The sequence below is a fragment of the Larus michahellis genome, chromosome 8 (genome assembly GCF_964199755.1).
Source record: "Larus michahellis chromosome 8, bLarMic1.1, whole genome shotgun sequence".
NCBI lineage: Eukaryota > Metazoa > Chordata > Aves > Charadriiformes > Laridae > Larus > Larus michahellis.
This window is the reverse complement of record NC_133903.1, coordinates 55,217,215-55,236,566: the sequence shown is the minus strand read 5'-3', so window position 1 is coordinate 55,236,566 and position 19,352 is coordinate 55,217,215. Positions and strand designations below refer to the sequence as shown.

At 44.3% G+C, this 19,352-nt stretch overlaps 1 protein-coding gene across 2 annotated transcripts in view; it reads right to left on the bottom strand.

Annotated features, from left to right (window-relative positions):
* Positions 1-19,352, bottom strand: part of CACHD1 (cache domain containing 1) — a 114,325-nt gene that overhangs the window by 15,579 nt on the left and 79,394 nt on the right. For both annotated transcript variants that reach the window (XM_074597568.1, XM_074597567.1), the window contains exons 8-16: positions 17,113-17,262; positions 15,776-16,009; positions 12,882-13,031; positions 12,200-12,323; positions 11,564-11,681; positions 9,669-9,837; positions 7,457-7,599; positions 6,682-6,863; positions 4,929-5,039 (exon numbers count right to left, since the gene is read on the bottom strand). In XM_074597568.1, coding sequence (XP_074453669.1) covers positions 4,929-5,039; positions 6,682-6,863; positions 7,457-7,599; positions 9,669-9,837; positions 11,564-11,681; positions 12,200-12,323; positions 12,882-13,031; positions 15,776-16,009; positions 17,113-17,262 — 1,381 coding nt within the window. The remainder of the gene's footprint in view (positions 1-4,928; positions 5,040-6,681; positions 6,864-7,456; positions 7,600-9,668; positions 9,838-11,563; positions 11,682-12,199; positions 12,324-12,881; positions 13,032-15,775; positions 16,010-17,112; positions 17,263-19,352) is intronic.

Here is a 19,352-nt window from a genome sequence, read left to right as displayed (position 1 = left end):
AAGGCTTTTACGGCTGTATTAATAATTAATATTTTAATTACTCAGTCCCTTACTTCAAAAGGGGACCGGCATCCCTGCCATATAAACGGCCAGCTCAAATCCACACCCCCGCACCAAAGCTCGGTTCAGCCTCTTTGTGTTTAAATGAAGAGTTACGGCAGCTGGAAAGGGAGAGAACAACATCTCAACAGTGTTAGTCATTTCCTGCAAATCCTGAGGTCTCCCCACATAAATCGCACCTCATAGACCCGGCAGCACCTGGAGGAGACTGGAGACAGCCCAGGACGGGATCGCACCCAGGAACCGACCCTTCTCCCCACGGGCTGTTCTCCCTTGGTTCCTACATACACCGTTACCACCTGTAGACATTTAATATTTAGCAACATAAATTAGGATTAAAAATTCCCTACCCGCGCAAACAAACGCAGGATGCAGCTCCTGCATTTCCAGCACCCGAATCCCCACCACCTTGGGGGGGCTTAGATACTGCACCGCTCCTCTTTGCTCAGCCCCCAGCACCAGGATCTGAACGTCTCCTGGGAGGACAGGCTGAGAGAGCTGGGGGGGCTCAGCCTGGAGAAGAGAAGGCTCCGGGGAGATCTTCCAGCCCCTGCCAGGCCCTAAAGGGGCTCCAGGAAAGCTGGGGAGGGACTCTGGAGCAGGGAGGGGAGCCATGGGACGAGGGGGAAGGGTTTTACACTGCAAGAGGGGAGATTTCAGTTAAATATTGGGAAGAAATTGTTGGCTGTGAGGGCGGTGAGCCCCTGGCCCAGGTTGCCCAGAGAAGCTGTGGCTGCCCCATCCCTGGAGGGGTTCAAGGCCACGTTGGACGGGGCTTGGAGCAACCTGGGCTGGTGGGAGGTGTCCCTGCCCAGGGCAGGGGGTGCCACTGGGTGGGCTTTAGGGTCCCTTCCAACCCAAACCATTCTGTGATTCTATGATATGAAGCTGCCACAGGCATTTTGCTAAATCCCTAAAATGCCAAAGTGTAGGAGTGATTATGAATTTCAGCCAGAAAAAAAAGCTGGCCAAGCTACAGGCATGAAGGAGGTTACCTTGCACCCAGCAACTCGGTGGTATTTAGGTGCTGGTTAATGAGCACCGTGTTAAATGCTTCAAAATCACATCCTACTAACTGGCCAGTTATCCGTGCTGGCCGGATTTAAACAGGAGTAATTCATGTTAACCTGACACTGCCTCCCACCGCCCACGGAGCGCCAGGTGACATTTAAAACCATTTCACTTAACAAATGTTCTGATTCAATATCTTTCCCCAATGTAGGGCAACCATAAAATAAACATTTAGGGAAAAGGCAGAACCCGGAGTCCCTGCGGATGCTCACCAGCGCCGGCAGCGAGAGCTGCTGTGAACTGCAGTATTTCGCCCATACTGAAAACGTGCTTGTGTTCCTATTTTTACTCACCAGTTTGGGAATATACACGGTTGCCTTAGCAACCAATACATCAAAGACCGAGAAAACAGGTTCAGGCTGATGTATGGAAGTGTATATTCTTACAGCTCTGTGAAGGTAAAAAAGCACTACTTTCGCTTAGTGGCATCGTTTTAACTTTCCTCACCACCAGTGAGGCAACTGCAAGAGCTCTCCTGGCAGAAGCACAGTCTTGACATTTGGCTGAGACTGTTTGGATGCTGAAAGCTCCAAATGGAAGTTATATTCTATTTATCGTGTAATTTTTCCAAAACATCCTGTCCTGGCAAATTCCCACCTTTCCCTCAGGAGACGCATCCAGATACTGAAGGTCTCCTGAATCGATGCACGTGAACCAAGGTGCAAATCCCCACTGGGCAGCTGGGCACGAGAGCAGCGAGGTTCCGGAACAAAACCCTTCTTATATAATAATAGAGTAAAATAACTAATATTTATTATGGCAGGTTATGATGTGGTGGTGTGCAGTAGCCTGAGGCTGGACCGATTGACCAGGGCATCCCTGTGACTCCTCCTTCTCCAAGATTGCTTCCTGCAGCACTGGGGCGGCACGGCCGGACCAAGCCACCTCTTGCCCCTGAAGGACACAAAGTCATCAGCTCATCCTCAAATCATGGGGCGTGCTATTTTGCACTTATGTAGGCTTTACGCTGATGACAAAGGAGACGTGTTTGACTTGCTATTTTTTAAAATTTGCTCTTCTAAACAGGAATAAAGACGTTTAGAAAAAGAAGAGACCTGAACGGCCCAGCTGGGCTATACAAAGCAGCGGCTGCGGGCAGCCCCCCGTCCATATAAAACCAACTCTGTTTACTGGACTGAACTTTGTTTGCATTTAAAGGGGTACAGTAAAGACATAGTCAAATCTAATTTGTAGATTTATAAATACAGATTTTGAAAACCTGCACTTAATTTATTTGTACCGTTACCCGTTTCATGGAGAAGGAATGGGAAAAGGGATGACAGCGAAGCAGCACAGACACGTTTAACCGTACGTGACAAGGCGTCAGGCTGTGAAGTTACTGCTCTGTCCTAACAGACTAAAAGCCATTAGGAATGCTGTAAATATTTTAGCTTTGTTTTTAAGCATTAAATCCTTCTGGTTTGCTGATGCAAGCTGTATTAAATAACTTCTTGCATGAATCTTCTATTCCCAGCCTCCAATAAAGAAATAAGATATACATAAAACGGGAATGAAAGATAAGCGTCAGTTCCAGATAAATTAACGTTGTTATTTAAACCCACAGAGCAGTTTCTAATGCGAGTATGCCTGTTAACTCCACTGATTCCTCCCCCACCCCTCTGGGGTTTTTTTGGGTTTTTTTTTTTGGTTTTTTTTTTGTTTTTTTAACTAAGACCTCTTTGGGGATTATAACCGCATGTGACTGTGAGCTTTAGAGGTCATATTTACCCAGGAATCACACTCACATCTGCCAAACTTTGTTTAACCGTTCTTTAATCATGTTCTAATAACCCACGCGAGCTTGAAGTTCTTAAAGCTAACTGAACCGTCACTTGCTAGATAAAAATCAGAATTTTGATTAATTGCACTTCTCTTCTTACAAAAGTGCTTATTTCCCTGAAGTAAATTCCTCTGTGAGAAGCACCACGCAGGCATTGGGCCTGATAATACTCCTGCCAAAAAAGACAGGCAGATGTCCTGCGGTGGGAAATCCCAAACAAAGGCGAGACGCCTCTGAGAAAAGGAGGAAAGCGGAGTCCCGAGCTCTGCTGGCTTTGCACTTTCTATTTACCAGCGCGACGTTAGAAGTTACCTTCGTACTGGTGGGGTCTTAGATGGAGCGTGTCCAGAAGCCACATGCTCAGGGGAAGTCTCGGAAAAGACTCCATGTGAAAAAAAACAAACGAGTAACTACCATTTCTGAAACCTGGGGGAGCTTACGCTAGAAAGGTTTCGTGCATATTCTATAAACTGACCTCCTTTAAGGCAACTTCAAGTTGAACCTTGACTTTTGCCTTGAGCTTTCAGGCAACTTGAAGTTGACCCAACTTCCAGGCAAACCTCAGCTTTAGCCTGGGCGCCTGGCCAGGAGGGAGCTGAAACAAAAAAGGCCTGGTCCTTGAGGAAAGCGGCGTTCCAGCACTGACAAGATGTTCCTAGAGAGACTGACTACACTTCTCCTAGTGGGAATATTCACTGTACTAAGAATAAAGGAAACACCGAGATTCTCTTGATCAACTCTGAATGAAGATACATTAGAATTTGCCCTTTCCTTGTCTTCAAGTCATAGAAGACTAATAAATAAAGAAAATGCTTCTTCCTGTATGGCTATAATGGTAATTTTGATTTTGATCCCAGAGGCACAGGCTGCTGTTTCCACCCTGATTTGTTTTCTGCAATCCTGTAAGGGCAGTTGAAGGTTTACAGGCGTCTCCTCAAGTTCTCGTTACTTCTGAAAGCCCCCAATCCAGAAGCACTGAATTCAAACAGCCCAGGAGAGGAGCTCCCCCAGCTCCTGGAGTATGGGCAGAGCTTTAATTAAAACAGTCTTGTGGACTGACCTCTATTTGCAGTTCACTAGATCTGCTTTCAGCTCTTATTCCCTTCCAAACATTGCCCTGGTACGTACAACTTCAGATGTGTGAAGTGTGAGTAACTTTAGGAGATGTGAAGATTAGCTGTCTTGGCGAAAAAGTCTTTAACTACCAGCAGAGAGGGAACAGATCCCAAGCTGCCTAATGAAAGCGATCATGAGAGTAAGTCTTGTGAGGAGCGGCTGAGGGAGCTGGGGGTGTTCAGCCTGGAGAGAAGGAGGCTGAGGGGAGACCTTCTCGCTCTCTACAGCTCCCTGAAAGGAGGGGGGAGCCACGGGGGGTTGGGCTCTTCTCCCAAGGAACAGGCCATGGGACAAGAGAAAACGGCCTCAAGTTGCGCCAGGGGAGGTTTAGGATGGATATTAGGAAAAATTTGTATGCTGAAAGGGTTATTAAGCATTGGAAGAGGCTGCCCAGGGAAGCGGTGGAGTCACCATCCCTGGAGGTTTTCAAAAGACGGGTAGATGTGGTACTTAGAGATGTGGTTTAGTGATGGTTTTTGTCAGAGTTAGGTTGACGGTTGGACTCGATGATCTGAAAGGTCCCTTCCAACCTGGGCAATTCTGTGATCCCTCTCCTCCTCCTGGGTCCTTGTCTTGCACACATGGCATCTCATGTTCACCCAGGAGCACACTCCCACCAGTCAATCTTTTTTTCCACATGCGGTTATTATTTGTGTATCAATAAAGCTACAGAATATAAACCTATTCATATAACATGGATTTTTGACAAGTATTTCAATGTACTATTTCCACTGAATCTACATGAGGTTATACCACATTTCATCAAGAACACTTTAAAAACAGGTTTGGTTTTCGGTTCCTGAACACACAAGAGTCGCTCAGCATGTTCTCCTCCTACCCAAAGCACATCTTGATCATTAAGAGTATTCTTGCTTGACACAAACCTCCAAACACGACTTACCTGGAAGAATGGACTGTGTGACTGATGGTAACGACGTAGCCTGCCCCTCCGACATCTAAGTAGGGACCAGTAAAGGTAATTAGTCCTGGATTAGCCACCGCATGCAAGTACCTACGGGCAGCCAAAAGAAACACTCAAAATCAGAGAAAAAGGGTTATTGTAAACTTTAAGACAGTATCCTTGATTTTTGCAAAACACAGACAAACGTTGAGTTCTGCACACTATGAACGATGTGCTACCAAATTAATGTTTCTTAATATTAACCAAGTGCCTATTCTGATTAGGACCCGGACCTAAAACAGACTTGCTCAATAAATGGCTCCTCAGCACATACAAGTGCATTAAAAAAGCTCAATTTACTTCTGCACAGAGTACGTTTAATGTCATTGTAGACATTTTTCCCCAGAAAAACGTATGACTTCGTGCCAGCGGAGTCTCAAACTCAAAGCAAACACTGACAAAATTCTGACGTTGCAAACGCAGGAGAAGGGACGTCCTACAGGCAGAATTCACACGTGAAAATCTGGAAAGATGTCAGAAAGTGATTACAACTTACAATCTCTTTTAAAACTTACTGTCAACATAAACTGAGCCACGGTTGTGTCAACTATAAGAAGGTTTATAAAACATTCCAACTGTTGGAAACACTTCTGCGTATGAAAAAGCAATTACTTTGCTTTCCAGTAGAGTAACCCATGACTCCGGACTGCGCTCGGAATTCTACTTCACCGCTAGTGCTTTGTTTGCATCTTCTTTCCACAACACTGCCGTTTGCCTTTATATAAAAAAATAAGACACCATGCCCTGCCGCACATGGAGGTCTTTACAAAACCATGGTTTGAGAAACTCAGTGAAGTGTAAAAGTGGAAAAAAACCCCAAACCCTCCAGAAGCCAATAATGAAAATAACTTGAGAGCTTTTAACATGGGGAGAAGGGATTGTAAAAGCGCATTCAGTTAATTTAGAACATGAATGCGCCCTGTTTATCTCACGACAAAAAAGAGGGCAAAATTCCATCAGCGCATCTGTCAGCAAAAACACAAATAGCAACAAAAAGGGAAGAAAACCTGACGAAAAGCTAATCAGTAGCTGTGGTAATGAGTTTTTTCAGGGAAAACGTGGGTCAGGAGAGGTACGGCAGGGCCAATGCCAGCAGCAATTCCGAGCCTTCCCCGTAGAGCTGGAGGGCTGGGACGTGTCGCTGCGTGGCAGCACCTGGGTGACTCCTCTCAAGACAACACAGTGCAGAGCGCTCTCGTCTCGCAGGCTCTCGCTTGTAATGGATACAAATATTTTCCCAAATCGGATGCTAGGGCATCATTAATAGCGCACAGCTGAGCCGGCAAACACCTACTCTGAATTAGCAAGGAAACACACTGTAAACAAACAAACAAACAAAAAGACTAAAATATTAACATCCAAAAATGGCAGAAAGAGCTGAAAACGCTCCTGAATCAGCTAATCCCTAAAGGGGATGGTCGTTTTCTGCATATTTATATTCCCATCTGCCACAGCAGGGATATGAAACAGAAACTATCACTTAAAATAAAAAGGGTTGAGATTAGAACCAATAAAGGTTTTAACTAGCTGTATTTAAGCCCTGAGCCTTTTACCCACGATGAAAACATTTCCAGTTAAATAGTTTATAGCTGGCCGTAAAAAAAAACCCAGGCTATGAAATCGATCCCAAATATTTTCCTTATTGCCCTCCAAGATTATCCAAAGCTTTGATAACAGGACCCTAAAAACTCACCATTGTCTCCTGGTGGGATCAAATGCTTTGTCCATGAGGGAACCGGGATAAATTCGGAGCACCCCATTGGGGGTTGCTATGTAACGGCGCACAATATAACTGTTCAGGCTACTAATTTCCATTTGTGTCATCCATTCATCTGTGACGTGACTGGTAGCCATTACTTCATTTCTGACAGAGAACTGCAAAACAAAGGCGGACCTAGCAGGGTTCCTCTAAGACTTGCATGAAAAGATAATAAGCTGCTCGCGGGGTTTCCCAAAGAGCGATCAGAGATCATCTAAACTCAATTACTTGTTTAAAGTCTTCTCACACCAGACGGATCTGGCACATTCCACGCAAAGGAAAAGCTTATTATAATGAAATATTGTTGTCGTTATCTCTGCAGCTTTTAGAGTTTGCTTTTGTACTTTACATAAATATAAATAGTGCTCCACTTGCACACAAAATAGAAATTTCTCATTCCTAAGAACACAAAGATACTTCTGCTAAGAATTTACCATAGCTTTAATTTTTCCCGTGTTTATTTCAATAGCTGCTTGTCAACTTTTCCCCCCCCTAATCAGGGAGGAAGCCCTCTCCTTCCTCTCTCCTGGGCCTTGCAGCCCACGGCCATCTCTCCAGGCATGGGAACACGGCTCCAAACCCCCACTCCAGAACCCTGTGAGCATCAGGAGACGGATGGCTCAGCTAGTCCCCTCCTGGAAGAAGGTGCTGGACACCAGGAACCCAAGGTCTCTGGGGCTGACCGGAGCGCTCAGCGCCAAGGACGTACCTTAAGGCCAGGATTGGCGATCAGGCGCGTGTTGTCGCTGAGGTACGCTGTGTAATGCTCCACCATCCGCTTCGTCTCGGGCTGGCTGAGATGTTCGTAGGGAGAAGAGAAGCTGCCCGCAGAGAGCATTACCGTAGGACTTTCTAGAAGACAAAAAAAAAAAAAAAAAGGCAAAATATGAGAAAGTTCAGGACAATGAATCGCAGACATTGCACAGTAAACACATTTGTACCACGCATGGGTACCTCCGCCTGTTCCTCCACTCTCCCACACTTCAGTGTGCGACACGCGCAGCTCCTTCAGGTCACGGGGGGACTGGGAGCGAGGGCAGAAAACGTGAAGTTCTCCACTGCAACCAGAGCATTTACCAGCACAACTTGCCTCCCCAGGCTCTGACGAAACTCAGACCGCACATCAGCTACCTTTCTTGCTTCAAAATACACAAAGTTAGTCCACTGACTCTGATCTCCACGTGTTATTTGGTAGACTTCAGTGCCCTTGTTCTCAAAGTCTAAACAATTCCTGAATTACTACTTTTAGAAAGATTACAGAAGCTGTCTTCCCTCAAGAAGAGATTTTGTGCTAAAGGAGAAATTAATTATCCATGTCTAGGTTAGATACAGCAGAGAAAAACGAGAATGAGCACTTTCAATTACAGATAATGAACAAATGGAGACCTACATGCGCAGAAGATGGAGTTACCAATAATAGCGTAGCTGTCTGGGGTGATTTTCAAAACAGACTAGAAAGTAAACTTCCGTTGTGCAGAAACTGCAATACCAGGCAGCCTTTTCTTTTTAAAGAGAAAAATGATTATGATGACGCAGAGCTGAAGGTTGAGAAGAACGCTTTTTCTGAATATTTGACCCATGGAAACCCATTTCCCCGTGTGTAATGGGCTCCAGAGGAAAAATTTCCCTGGAGTATGTGAAGCGTTCTGCTTTTATCCACGTTCCTCTAAAACACATCACCATACATCCAGCAACCATATGCACTGCAGTCATCACTTATGAACTTCCATTACAGTCCTTCATCTGCTTCCCAGACCGAATATTCTGATGCGATTGCATTTTGCTTTGCATGAAGTTTTCCCACTTGTCAGCTTAGTACTGCGTTTTTTGGATATTTTCCATTTATATCTTGTCTTTCTGGATAGAAGATAATCAAGACGAGGCACCGCATTAAAGAAAGAAAAACCCCTGTATTTTAAACAATCGGCAAAGCAATTTCCATAGGTTTATCAAGTTCCTCCATAACTCCTCCAGTCTAATCTCACTTCGCTATTTGTGGCACTGCAATATAGCTAAGAAAATATCACGACTGTGCCACTAATCCCCCAGGAGACCTTCAAACCTGGCTACAAACAAAAGCACTTAATTCAGAACTTCTCATAATATAGCACAGATTTTAGCAAAAACCCCAAGATTAATACTTAAATATGAAAGCTTGCAACTCGGGATGCTTATATAAGAAAATCTCTATGTTCTTAGGATATATTATGGTTTTAATGTTCTCTATCCTTTCCAGACACCAGAACTTGTACTGCCATGAAGACTCTCCCTCTTTCCAGTAATGTTTGAGCAACTACAGAAATTAGTCAGAGTAGAATCGGTTTAGCTTATGAAAATCAGGAAGGCATCAGCGGCCTGAGACTTTTTAAGCAGGTAAGGAAGGGTCTGGAAACCATCACGCCACAGGAGCTCTCGGTTTCCCCCCACAGACATAACTTCCGACTTCCGGATCAGTGGTATTAAATGCTTATGGCAGCAAAAAACTTGCCTAAATCCAAAGTCAAAAAGTACTCCTGCACGACCAGCTGGGACTTCATCCTACTTGTGTTATTTGTCAATAAGCTGCTTTACAGCCAAGAGAACAGAACTTTGTTTTAAGTTTGGTGAGACATCTCTCCCTCTCTTCCTGCTTCACCTTCTGGGAAGGTGATGGAGCAAGACTCCGGGTGCATTTATCTTGTGCTCCGATGAGCAATCCCACTGCATTCACCCACACAAGTGCTCACCGTTGAGCAGGGTAGCTACGATCAACAAAGGGCTATGAGAAGATAACAGCTGATTAGAAAAAATCAGCCTTGGAAATAAAAGCCTCTCAAGAGGAGAGTATTTCTAGTGTTTTGTAAGAAGAGTTCTATTTTCTGCTGCCACGCTCTACAGAAACATGCCCGAGGCGGTCAAGAGGAACTGCGGGAAAGCTTTACCTAAGGTAGCCAGCTGCTTGAAGTGCAGGCAGGCGTTCGGCTGGCCCAGCAGATCCAGCCGATGATACAGGAGCTTGCTGCTGGGGACAGTGTTGAGATTCTTCAGCTGTTTAACAGGTATTTCTGGCTGTATCACCACCACGCACAGAATAAAGGATGTGTCCTGGACCTGAAAGGCAGAGGCAAGTCACCAAACAGAAACAATGACGCGGAGGCGGTACAGAACTCCTTTTCTATTTAGCGTTCATTCTCTTGTCTTTAATTGCTCATCTCGTCCCGTTCCGGAAGGCAGCACCACACTTCGCCATGCTCTCAAGGATCGCAATTCCTGCTCTCTCTGCAAACAGGTCACTCCTTTTCAAAGAGGCTATTACGGACTCGATTCTACAGAGAGGAGGACTGTGCAGACAAAACTTTCCAGCCCTGCCGGTGTCCATGCAGGGTAGAGACTCCATTACGGCAGCTCAGCTCCGTACAGCCACGCTCCAGTCTGTAACTACCCTGTGTGTATCGAAGCCATTAAGCTGTACAAAAAATACTTTTCCACATTCTACACACAGAATAAAAACATTCAGTTTTCAGGAAAAAAGACTGCATTAAGACCTTCATCTTATTCCTTAATTTGCAATGACTTCTAACGCTGTTTCGTGGATAGCTTTTGAAGTGTCACGAACAGAGGAGAGGCTTCAGGTTCACAGTTGATAAAAACACACTGGCACTCCCATTATGAAGAATACAGACAAATCAACTGTCAAAAATAAGATTTTATCATTACCGCTCTTAATTGTGTGCTGCATGTGTCACATGCTTTACTGGTTTGTATATTTTAAGGATCCTCAGACTAGCAAAACCTGGAGCTGCCCAGCTGCTCTGCAAGGGTGTTTGATATTTAATGTAGCATTACAACATTAGGAAATTAGCTCCAGACACACTCCTATGTGAATTTCTGTTACACAATGACAGATTTAATCTCTTAAAACTGCTCAGCTTAATCTTTTAGGTTGGATTTAACTTAATACTGTGAAATGATCCATAAGTACCCTCCTAAGTTTGTTGGCACAAAAAAGCAGCCAATTATTTCTGGCATCAGTGAAATTCACCTGGATTATATTTAACCTTTGGATTCCATTTTAATCCCTGGGTCAAGATTAGTGTTCAGATATGTTCAAAAGTTAGACTGAGGAAAGGAAGACAGGTGCTAGGCGCTCTCCTAAAGCTCTTCCAGCTGGTAAGAAAGCCTGTTGCATAGACATCATGCTCAGTTTCAATGAAAGCTTCGATATAACCCGTGTGTGTAAAAAAAGTGTTCAATTACAGCAAACATCATTTACTGGCTACTGATACAGCTCTGAAACAAGATCGTTATCAGAATGAGAAGCTGAAATTTTCCCAATTACGTTAATTAATGGATTGTGTTACTCTGCCCCAAACATAACAACAGTATTAAGCAAAAGAATGACTTAATACCAAGCTCTGCCTCAGCACTGTACTCTGATGTGGTCTCTGGTAGGTATTTTCGTGTCACCTGGATTGTGGTATGACATCCAGACCAGCAGAGATTTACTTCCATTGGGAAAGCACGAGTATAATCTCCACGTGACTGTACATTACGTACACCTTACGAAATGAGCGCCTTCGTGAAGAAAGAGCACACACGTATCCATACAGACACATCGCTGAAGATGACACAGCAACAAACCTGAAATGGCAATTTCACTGGTTCTTCCCTGTAACAAAAAACCTCCACATTCATGCAGTTTCTAAGTAATTAAAACCTTTCATACTTCAATATATAGCAATACTTCACGCTTCACTATATTCAATATATTAACGCTCTCTTCAATATACGAACTTACTCTATGCCATCCTGACACAGCGTCACTTTTATTCCTTACCATTTTCCAGGCATAGCTGACGTTGTAGGCTTCTTTCCCAACTTCTCTCAGTTTGTTTAGATGCCAAGACAGCGAGGAATTCACGGGAACTGTGATGATCTGGCTGCCCAGGGGAATGCTACATTGGCAAATATAACATACGGCACTTTATTACACACTGAGAAAGCTCTTAAGCAAAACCCACCTACTGCACATTTATAAAAATACCGTAAGACATGAAGAGATTAACTGTTACCTGTCTTAGGTGAAAGAAAAGTATACGTATGCTGAAAACGCACTCGCATACCACCACATTTTGAGTTAAAACCCATACTCAGATAACACAAAGGATAAAGAAAACCCCAGACCAAATAGTGGGAAATCTTCCCGACATGGAAGAGAGACATTAGAAAGGGTATCCCCCAGATCAGCTGTGGAAACCACTGCTCAGCACAACAAATGATAAAATGAAAAAAGTTGGAGTTAAAACCAAACCACAACTGTTCTGCATTTAGGGGGATGGAGGGGAATTCCAGCCGAGTATCCAGATATTGTAGGAAAAGGAACTTTACCCTACATTCTCTTAAAATTCCTCTAGAAATGCTTCTAGTGCCCTAAGGACTACCAATGTTTGGCCTTGCAACTCAGATTCCTTACCTAAGGATGTTCTGTCGCACCAGCTCAAATTTAGGAATGTTCTCGTAATGGATAATATCTGTGTGAAGCGGAGGTTCAGACAGCAGGTAGGGCCTGGTAAGGGAGGGGTGCATAAGAGTGTATCCTAAAAAATAAAGACACAAACAGCGAATGCATTTTAAAAACTGAGCCCAGGATGAAAATGTACAGGGGGAAAAAAAGAATGCAATAACTACATACAGTTTTTGCAAAGGCTTAACCAATGTCAGCGAGCGAGCAATATTATCATTAAAAGTGTTGCAAATGAAGAACTAGGTAAGCTGCGAATGAAAGACAGCTTCAAGAACCAAGCGATAAAAAGAGGTTAGGATCCGAGGAAAAGAGCGGAACACACGTACGCACCAGTTCTGCCTTTTGCCCTACACATCCAGAAAACCTCCAACGTGACACATGCAGAAAATCCCCACAGCAAGTCAGTGTTTCCACATCAAAACTCCACTACAGAAATTTCAAACCATGAATCCACCTACAATCTTCAGCAACTCTAACCAAGCGACTCCAAAACTAACCAAACAACATGCAATTATTCTTTTAATATCATCGATTACTACAGACTATTTAGAGACATGAGAATTAAGAGCTTCCTTTTGATGGTTAATGGCCTCAGTGGGACTAGAGGAGATTGTCTGAGCCAAAAAGTTACCTTTGTTATCAATGAGGAAAGTGTAGGAGCCCAAGGAGTCTTGATAATAGGTGACATCTTCCAAGATATAGGCGAGATTAACATCCACTCCAACAATCCCAAGCAGCAGGTTTCCAAAGTAACAGGGTTTACTTACAGTCATTATCAGGCCTTAGAATGAGAGAAATAATGTAAAGCCATCAGCAATAATTTCTAGTTAATTATTTTTAGAGGAATGAGCACGCGCTTTGTCATTTCAACATATTATACAGTTAAATTTTATATATTATTCCTTGCTGGAACACGGATAAAAACTGGAACGCACACAGGGAAGCTGAGCAGGTTATCTGTCACGTCTGGCTGGTTTTAGTCACTCTCCCTAATTAGTTAATGTATGTTTCTGATAGTGACCTAAGGTAGATTTAATCAATTTATTAAAACACACAGCACAATCAACGTTTTGGGGTGTTTGTCAGTTTACAAGTGGACGCCTTACAGATCAGAAATGCATTCGCATGAAAAAACAAAACAGTATTTTGTTCCTTTAACATCATTTAAGGCAATTTAAATAATAGGGGGAGGAGGGAGGAAGAGAATTTGTACTTGTAAAGCAACAACAGGGACGAACTGTTGCTTGTCTAATTGTTTATTCAGAATATTAAACCTCCTCTGCTTAACTAAATCCCAGTGTGGCCACTGGTACTGGGAATCGTACCCGTAATTACACACTGGTTTGAGACTCACCTTGTACCTGAGGTAAGAACTCGCACTAATACCTCATTTCTCTTACTTTCTACACCACTGCTATTTGGAAATTCAGTGACTCTCTTCCCTCAAACCAATATAAAATTAATTTGCATGTATAAGCTTTTAAGTACGCTTTGATATTTATGTAAGACAAACCTCCTCTATTGCACCATTTCTCATCCTTCTGTTGCTCAAATTTTCCATTATGCTGGGATACGGCTTTGCGAGAGAGCAATAATACAGCTTAATTACCGAGGTTAGGAAACGCAGAAAGTAGGGAGCATTCTGACTCAGAAGAGATTTGCTCAGGAATAGTCTTAAACTTGTTTTGGGACTCAACACACAAGGCAAACGCGCGACCTAAACTCAGCAGCCCTTGAAAACTATGAGGGGCAATGGCTTTAAACTAGAGCAGGTTTAGATTAGACATTAGGAAGAAGTTCTTTGCAATGAGGGTGGTGAGACACTGGAACAGGTTGCCCAGAGAGGTGGTGGAGGCCCCATCCCTGGAGACATTCAAGGCCAGGCTGGATGAGGCTCTGAGCAACCTGATCTAGTTAAAGATGTCCCTGCTCACTGTGGGGGGGTTGGACTAGATGGCCTTTAAAAGCCCCTTCCAACCTAACACATTCTATGATTCTAACCCTCAACTACTCTTACGTATTAGCCAAGACTAAGAATATGCAAAGTCCTGAATGAAGAAACACAGAATTTCCTCAATTGTCACAGCAATATGAAGTCACTGCTGTATTTCCTACCTTGACTGTGACGGTCACATCTCTGTACAGAGGCCTGGAGCAGTACCGGAGGAGTATCAGGTGAACTGCCCAAGAACCCTCCAGTTCCAACCCTCCAAGCATGTGCCCTGAGCTTTTGGAAGGGCACCAGACCCAAAGGGAAAGGAGCAGCCACGCCGCAGCTTACCACGATGGCACTTAAGGAAGGGTTAGCTCCGGCAGTGAGACCCGAGGCCAGGTGTGCATCCAGGAGCTCTGCCAGCGCTGTGGCAGCAGCCCAAGCCCCATCCCAACCTCCTGAACCTGCCTCCGGCAAGAATCCAAATAGCATCACCGTGCAGCGCACGCTTACCCTGAGCACACATTAAACTAATTTCTGCATTTCGTGCACATGTGTCAACTCACACACATCCTGGTACGCTCCCAGAAGTCTCTATCGATATCTACACCTTCCGTCTCTCCATGACTGGACGTAGCGGTGAGATCAGATCAAGCTGAACACACGGTTTTTGTTAACAGGGCATCTAATTTTAAGGTAAAAGGGCAGGTCCACGCACCTTGCCACCACCACAGCATAAATTAGAAACTGATGAGAGAACCAGACTGTAGCCATCTGCTGTGTTAAGGTATTTTTCTGGATGCATTCACAGTCCGTGGAAAAACCATCACCAGGCTTCCACTAAATTCAGTGTATCCTGCGCCCCAGACTGGCCGGGCCCCCACCAGCCAGCTCAGGCTCCCTCTTCTGCCCAGCACTGGGGGCACGGCAAGTGTGCCGAAGCCAAAGGAAGAGCTGACGATAGCAAATTCTGGACAATAATTAATAATCTGTCTTTGGGCAGTGGGGAATGGATGCTAAACTAGTTATGAAGAGCCATTGCTTGTGGGGCAAAGACAGAATAACGGGAACTCCAGCAGGAAGGATGACTTCAAAGTCACGTCCGTGGCTCCACAGCAGAGGAGGAAAGGGAGGCTCAAATGATAACAGCTTTTTCCTCTCTTCCACTGTGGGGACCTGAGTCTGCCTGTAAGATGTCACGACGTACAGAAGTACTGAAATAATGAACGCTGCAATGGCGCAGCATGGTCACGGCTCTCGTTTCAACATGACAAGGTTCCTCCCCTCAAGCACAAAGGACTTCTCTCCACAAATTGAGTTACGGGTGCTGTATACACACACATATATAAAAACAAATTTCACCCCGAGAATCCAACCTGAATCTATCTACTCCATGTCTTATTACCACTTTTTTCATAACTAGACCTTCTGCAGATAAAAAAACCTGCTGGCATGAAAGGCGAATTTTATACTTGCCTTGGGAACACACCTAAAAGCATCACCTTATACAACTACAGGATATTTGAGAATATGTAAGCAACGGGAACGTTATCTCTTTTGGTTTTATATCTAAATTCCATGTAAGCACTTACCATCTCCCATTTCATCTGAGAAAGGCAGACTGAAGACTGCCTCATCGATCATCCGGTTGGGGAGGTTTGTATAGAAGCGGCCAACTGTGGTTTCCAGGTTACTCAGTTGGTTCAGGACCATCATGCTTCCCTTGACCACAGGCAGGGCGGTTCGGTCCGGCACCCCGTACTTCACCGAGTTCTGCTCTGCCAGGTCCCGCAGAAAGGCCAGTTCCTTCAAACCTGTCACTCCCTCTGAAACAGAGATGCGAGAAATAGAAGGAAGGAGACAGAAGCGGCTTACTTCCCATCAAGGCTTCTGTATCTTACTCCAAAGGACTGTCAATAAAAGCAAAACGATACATACGCTATACTGTAGGACAGAATATAATTATTTAAGCCATAAGTGCCAAAAGACTAGCATGGTTTTAGGAAAAGTAATTAGCTAGTACAAAATTTAATAAGATTGCCTCTCACATACTGTTGCACTGTGCAAAAATTCAACACGCTGTTCACATCACCGCTTTAAACAAAGATCTTTTAACAAAGAGTTATGTGACCCATAAATCCACAGGACAGCTCTTTGTTCTCCACCGGTGGCTACTCCGCATAAAGGACCAGGAGCATATTATACGCCTTTGGAGATAACAGGCTTTGTTCTGTAGCTTAAACATTAGTTTCATATTTTACACGAGTCTCAAGCTCAATTCCTGCGGACAAATCAAAGACTTCTGTCCATATTAGGCCTCAAATGAGTATTTAAATTTACAGTCAAATGATACATCAGCGTAAGCATTCGTTTCCTCGGCTAGAGTCCGTGTGCAATTTTTAGTAATACAGCATATAGCCTGCTTACTGAAAACGCTCTGTTGGAAAAAGCACAGAATACCAAACTACCGTGTGTGCGATCTTCATGTTTAACTTTACTCTTAAATCGGGTCCGAAGTTATCAAAGCACTTCAGGTTACGTTTGATGTTACATTCATGCTCCTTGGCTAATGACTGGGCTAGAAGTCACATATATTCTCATTTTGCTGCACCAGGAAACACAGGCAGCATCAGGAAAGTTTACAGTTGCAATAATTATCAAATTTAATTCAGTCTGGTTGCCATTAGACAATGTCGGCAACAATAGTTTATACCCTGAGCAGCTGCACTGCGATATACAAGCATGTAGTGGCACACAGGCTTATACACGAGAGGTAACATCTGGATGCAGCCTCTGGATTACACAGGCCAAAATCCATTAACAAACTGTTCCCAATAAGGCGTGGAATTCCATTTGGATGAGCTTGATAAACTAGCTGTACAACGAAAGGGAATTTTCATCCCACTGGAAACACAAAAACTTTTCTCACCGTTCATAAGCGCATAAGTGAGAATCATGACCGAGTTATTGAGGAAACTATTTTCTTCATTGATGACACGTAGAGTAGCTTTTTTATCATCTTCCGAGGAATCTTTTGATGTAATCCCAGCCGAGAGATAAATTATGACCATATCGGTATCTAAAAAGAATTATATATATATATAGCAGAAAGTGCATTAGATTTTTAACTCAGGAAAGCCACGTGGGAAGAGCCCTTACATCTGCTTACAACCACGTATTGCCAACAGTTTCATCTGTGAGATTCGCAGGAATCTACAATGGAAAAACTATTGGCAGAGATCGTAGGTTGTTTGGTTGGACTCGGTGATCTTAAGGGTCCTTTCCAACCATGAAGATTCTGTGAACACACCGTGGGCTTATGAATTATACCCTTCGTTATTAAACTTCTGTTTAACAAACACCAGTTTGATTCGGTGCCTACCAGCCACCCAGAGGCACCGTGGCTTGTTTCTCCTGAGCAGACCCCACCAGCACCTTCTGGCCTGGCTGCAACCAGGCAGGAGCGCGCGAGGCCAGGGTGCAGCATGCTGCAGAAGCTGTTCTAACTCCATGGAGAGGGCTGAACAGCAAAAAGCCTGCAAGTTTTGACTCCTGACCCACTGTTCTTCTCCCGTCCTGCAATGAGAAGCCCATGGTGCTCTCCCAGCTGTTGCTGCTGCAAGAGCAGCGCAGGGCGCTCGGCATCGCTGAGCTCATCCTCCCTCTTCCACTAAGGTTCGGCTGTGCAACCAGGTCAGCCCCTGCAGAAGCACCCCAACAAGCCTACGTGAGAAACTCAAAAATCCCTGCAAAAGCCCTTTTTCACCCACTGCTTCTTTGTGCCTTCATTAGCACTGCTGCAATTTAGCCCCCGACTCGCAGGGCGACAGCTGGAGGAGGCCGAAGGATGGAAGGCACCCGACGCTTTTGGATGTTGCCGGCTGGAGCGTAAAGCTCGTGAAACGCGCCGCGACACCCCGCCGTTCCTCATCCGCTCCTTTCACGTGAGGTTGAACACGTTTTTCAAGCTGAGTGTGTTCTCAGCGAACGGCCTGCCTCAAAGCCTTTGAACGTGTAAATTCAGATCACGGCTCACACACCATCCTGTTTCATCATATTATATCTCAATACTGAAAGTACTTTATGCATATAATTAAGACACTTGTAGGGATGATACACCACCATATAATCTGAAGCACATGAGGTTAGTTGGTTAGATACCAACTTTGTTGTCTCATCTGGGTTTTTTTGTGGTTTTGCTGTGGATTTTTTTAAATAGGTACGAATGCTTTGACGTGTACATTTTGTCACCGTGACTTGAAATTCATGAATTTCAGCCAGAATTGGCTTTTGATACAAACAAGTTAAGAGGAGCTGTTATCTGGGGGGAATTTCTGCCTTTTTTTATAGAATCATAGAATCATCTAGGTTGGAAGGGACCTTTAAGATCACCAAGTCCAACCATTAACCCAGCACTGCCCAAACCCCCACCACCCCGTGTCCCTCAGCACCGCGTCTGCCCAGCTTTTAAATCCCTCCAGGGATGGCGACTCCACCACTGCCCTGGGCAGCCTGGGCCAAGGCTTGACAACCCTTTCCGCGAAGAAATTTTTCCTAATATCCATCTGAACCCTCCCCTGGTGCAACTTGAGGCCGGTTCCTCTTGTCCTACCAAGTTATTTAGAAGCTAAAACTAGGGAAAAAAAAGCCAAGCCAGGTACTAATACAGCTTTGGCTGTGGTTTAAGGAAAATTGTTAACGTGTTTCCTAGGCTATAGCATAGCTGTTTTTTATATATATATATATATATATACACACACGTATACAACCTAGCTATTTAACTAGAGTTTTTTCAGGCAACGGTGGTGCTCGGTGGCAGAGCGGTTTCTTAACACTTTGGGATGAGGTTCTGCTGAGCAGCACTGCAACAGGAACCAGCATAAGGCAGGAAACTGGGACGTGTTCAACAGCACAATTCCTCCATCTCTTACCAGTAGTTCCCTTCTAACTTTCCCAGTGCGCGTTCGGGAGCAAGGCCGTATCTCAATAGCTTCCCCGACACACCCACACATTGTTCTCCAGGAACAGGATGTTAGAAAATTAACAGTGAAATGAATGATATTTTTTCTCTAGGTTTATTTTTCTTTTTTAAAAAGATGAAAAGATTATTTACAAGAAAATGAGGCATGCTTTATAAACATCCTCTTCTCCAACCTATTGTGTCTCACC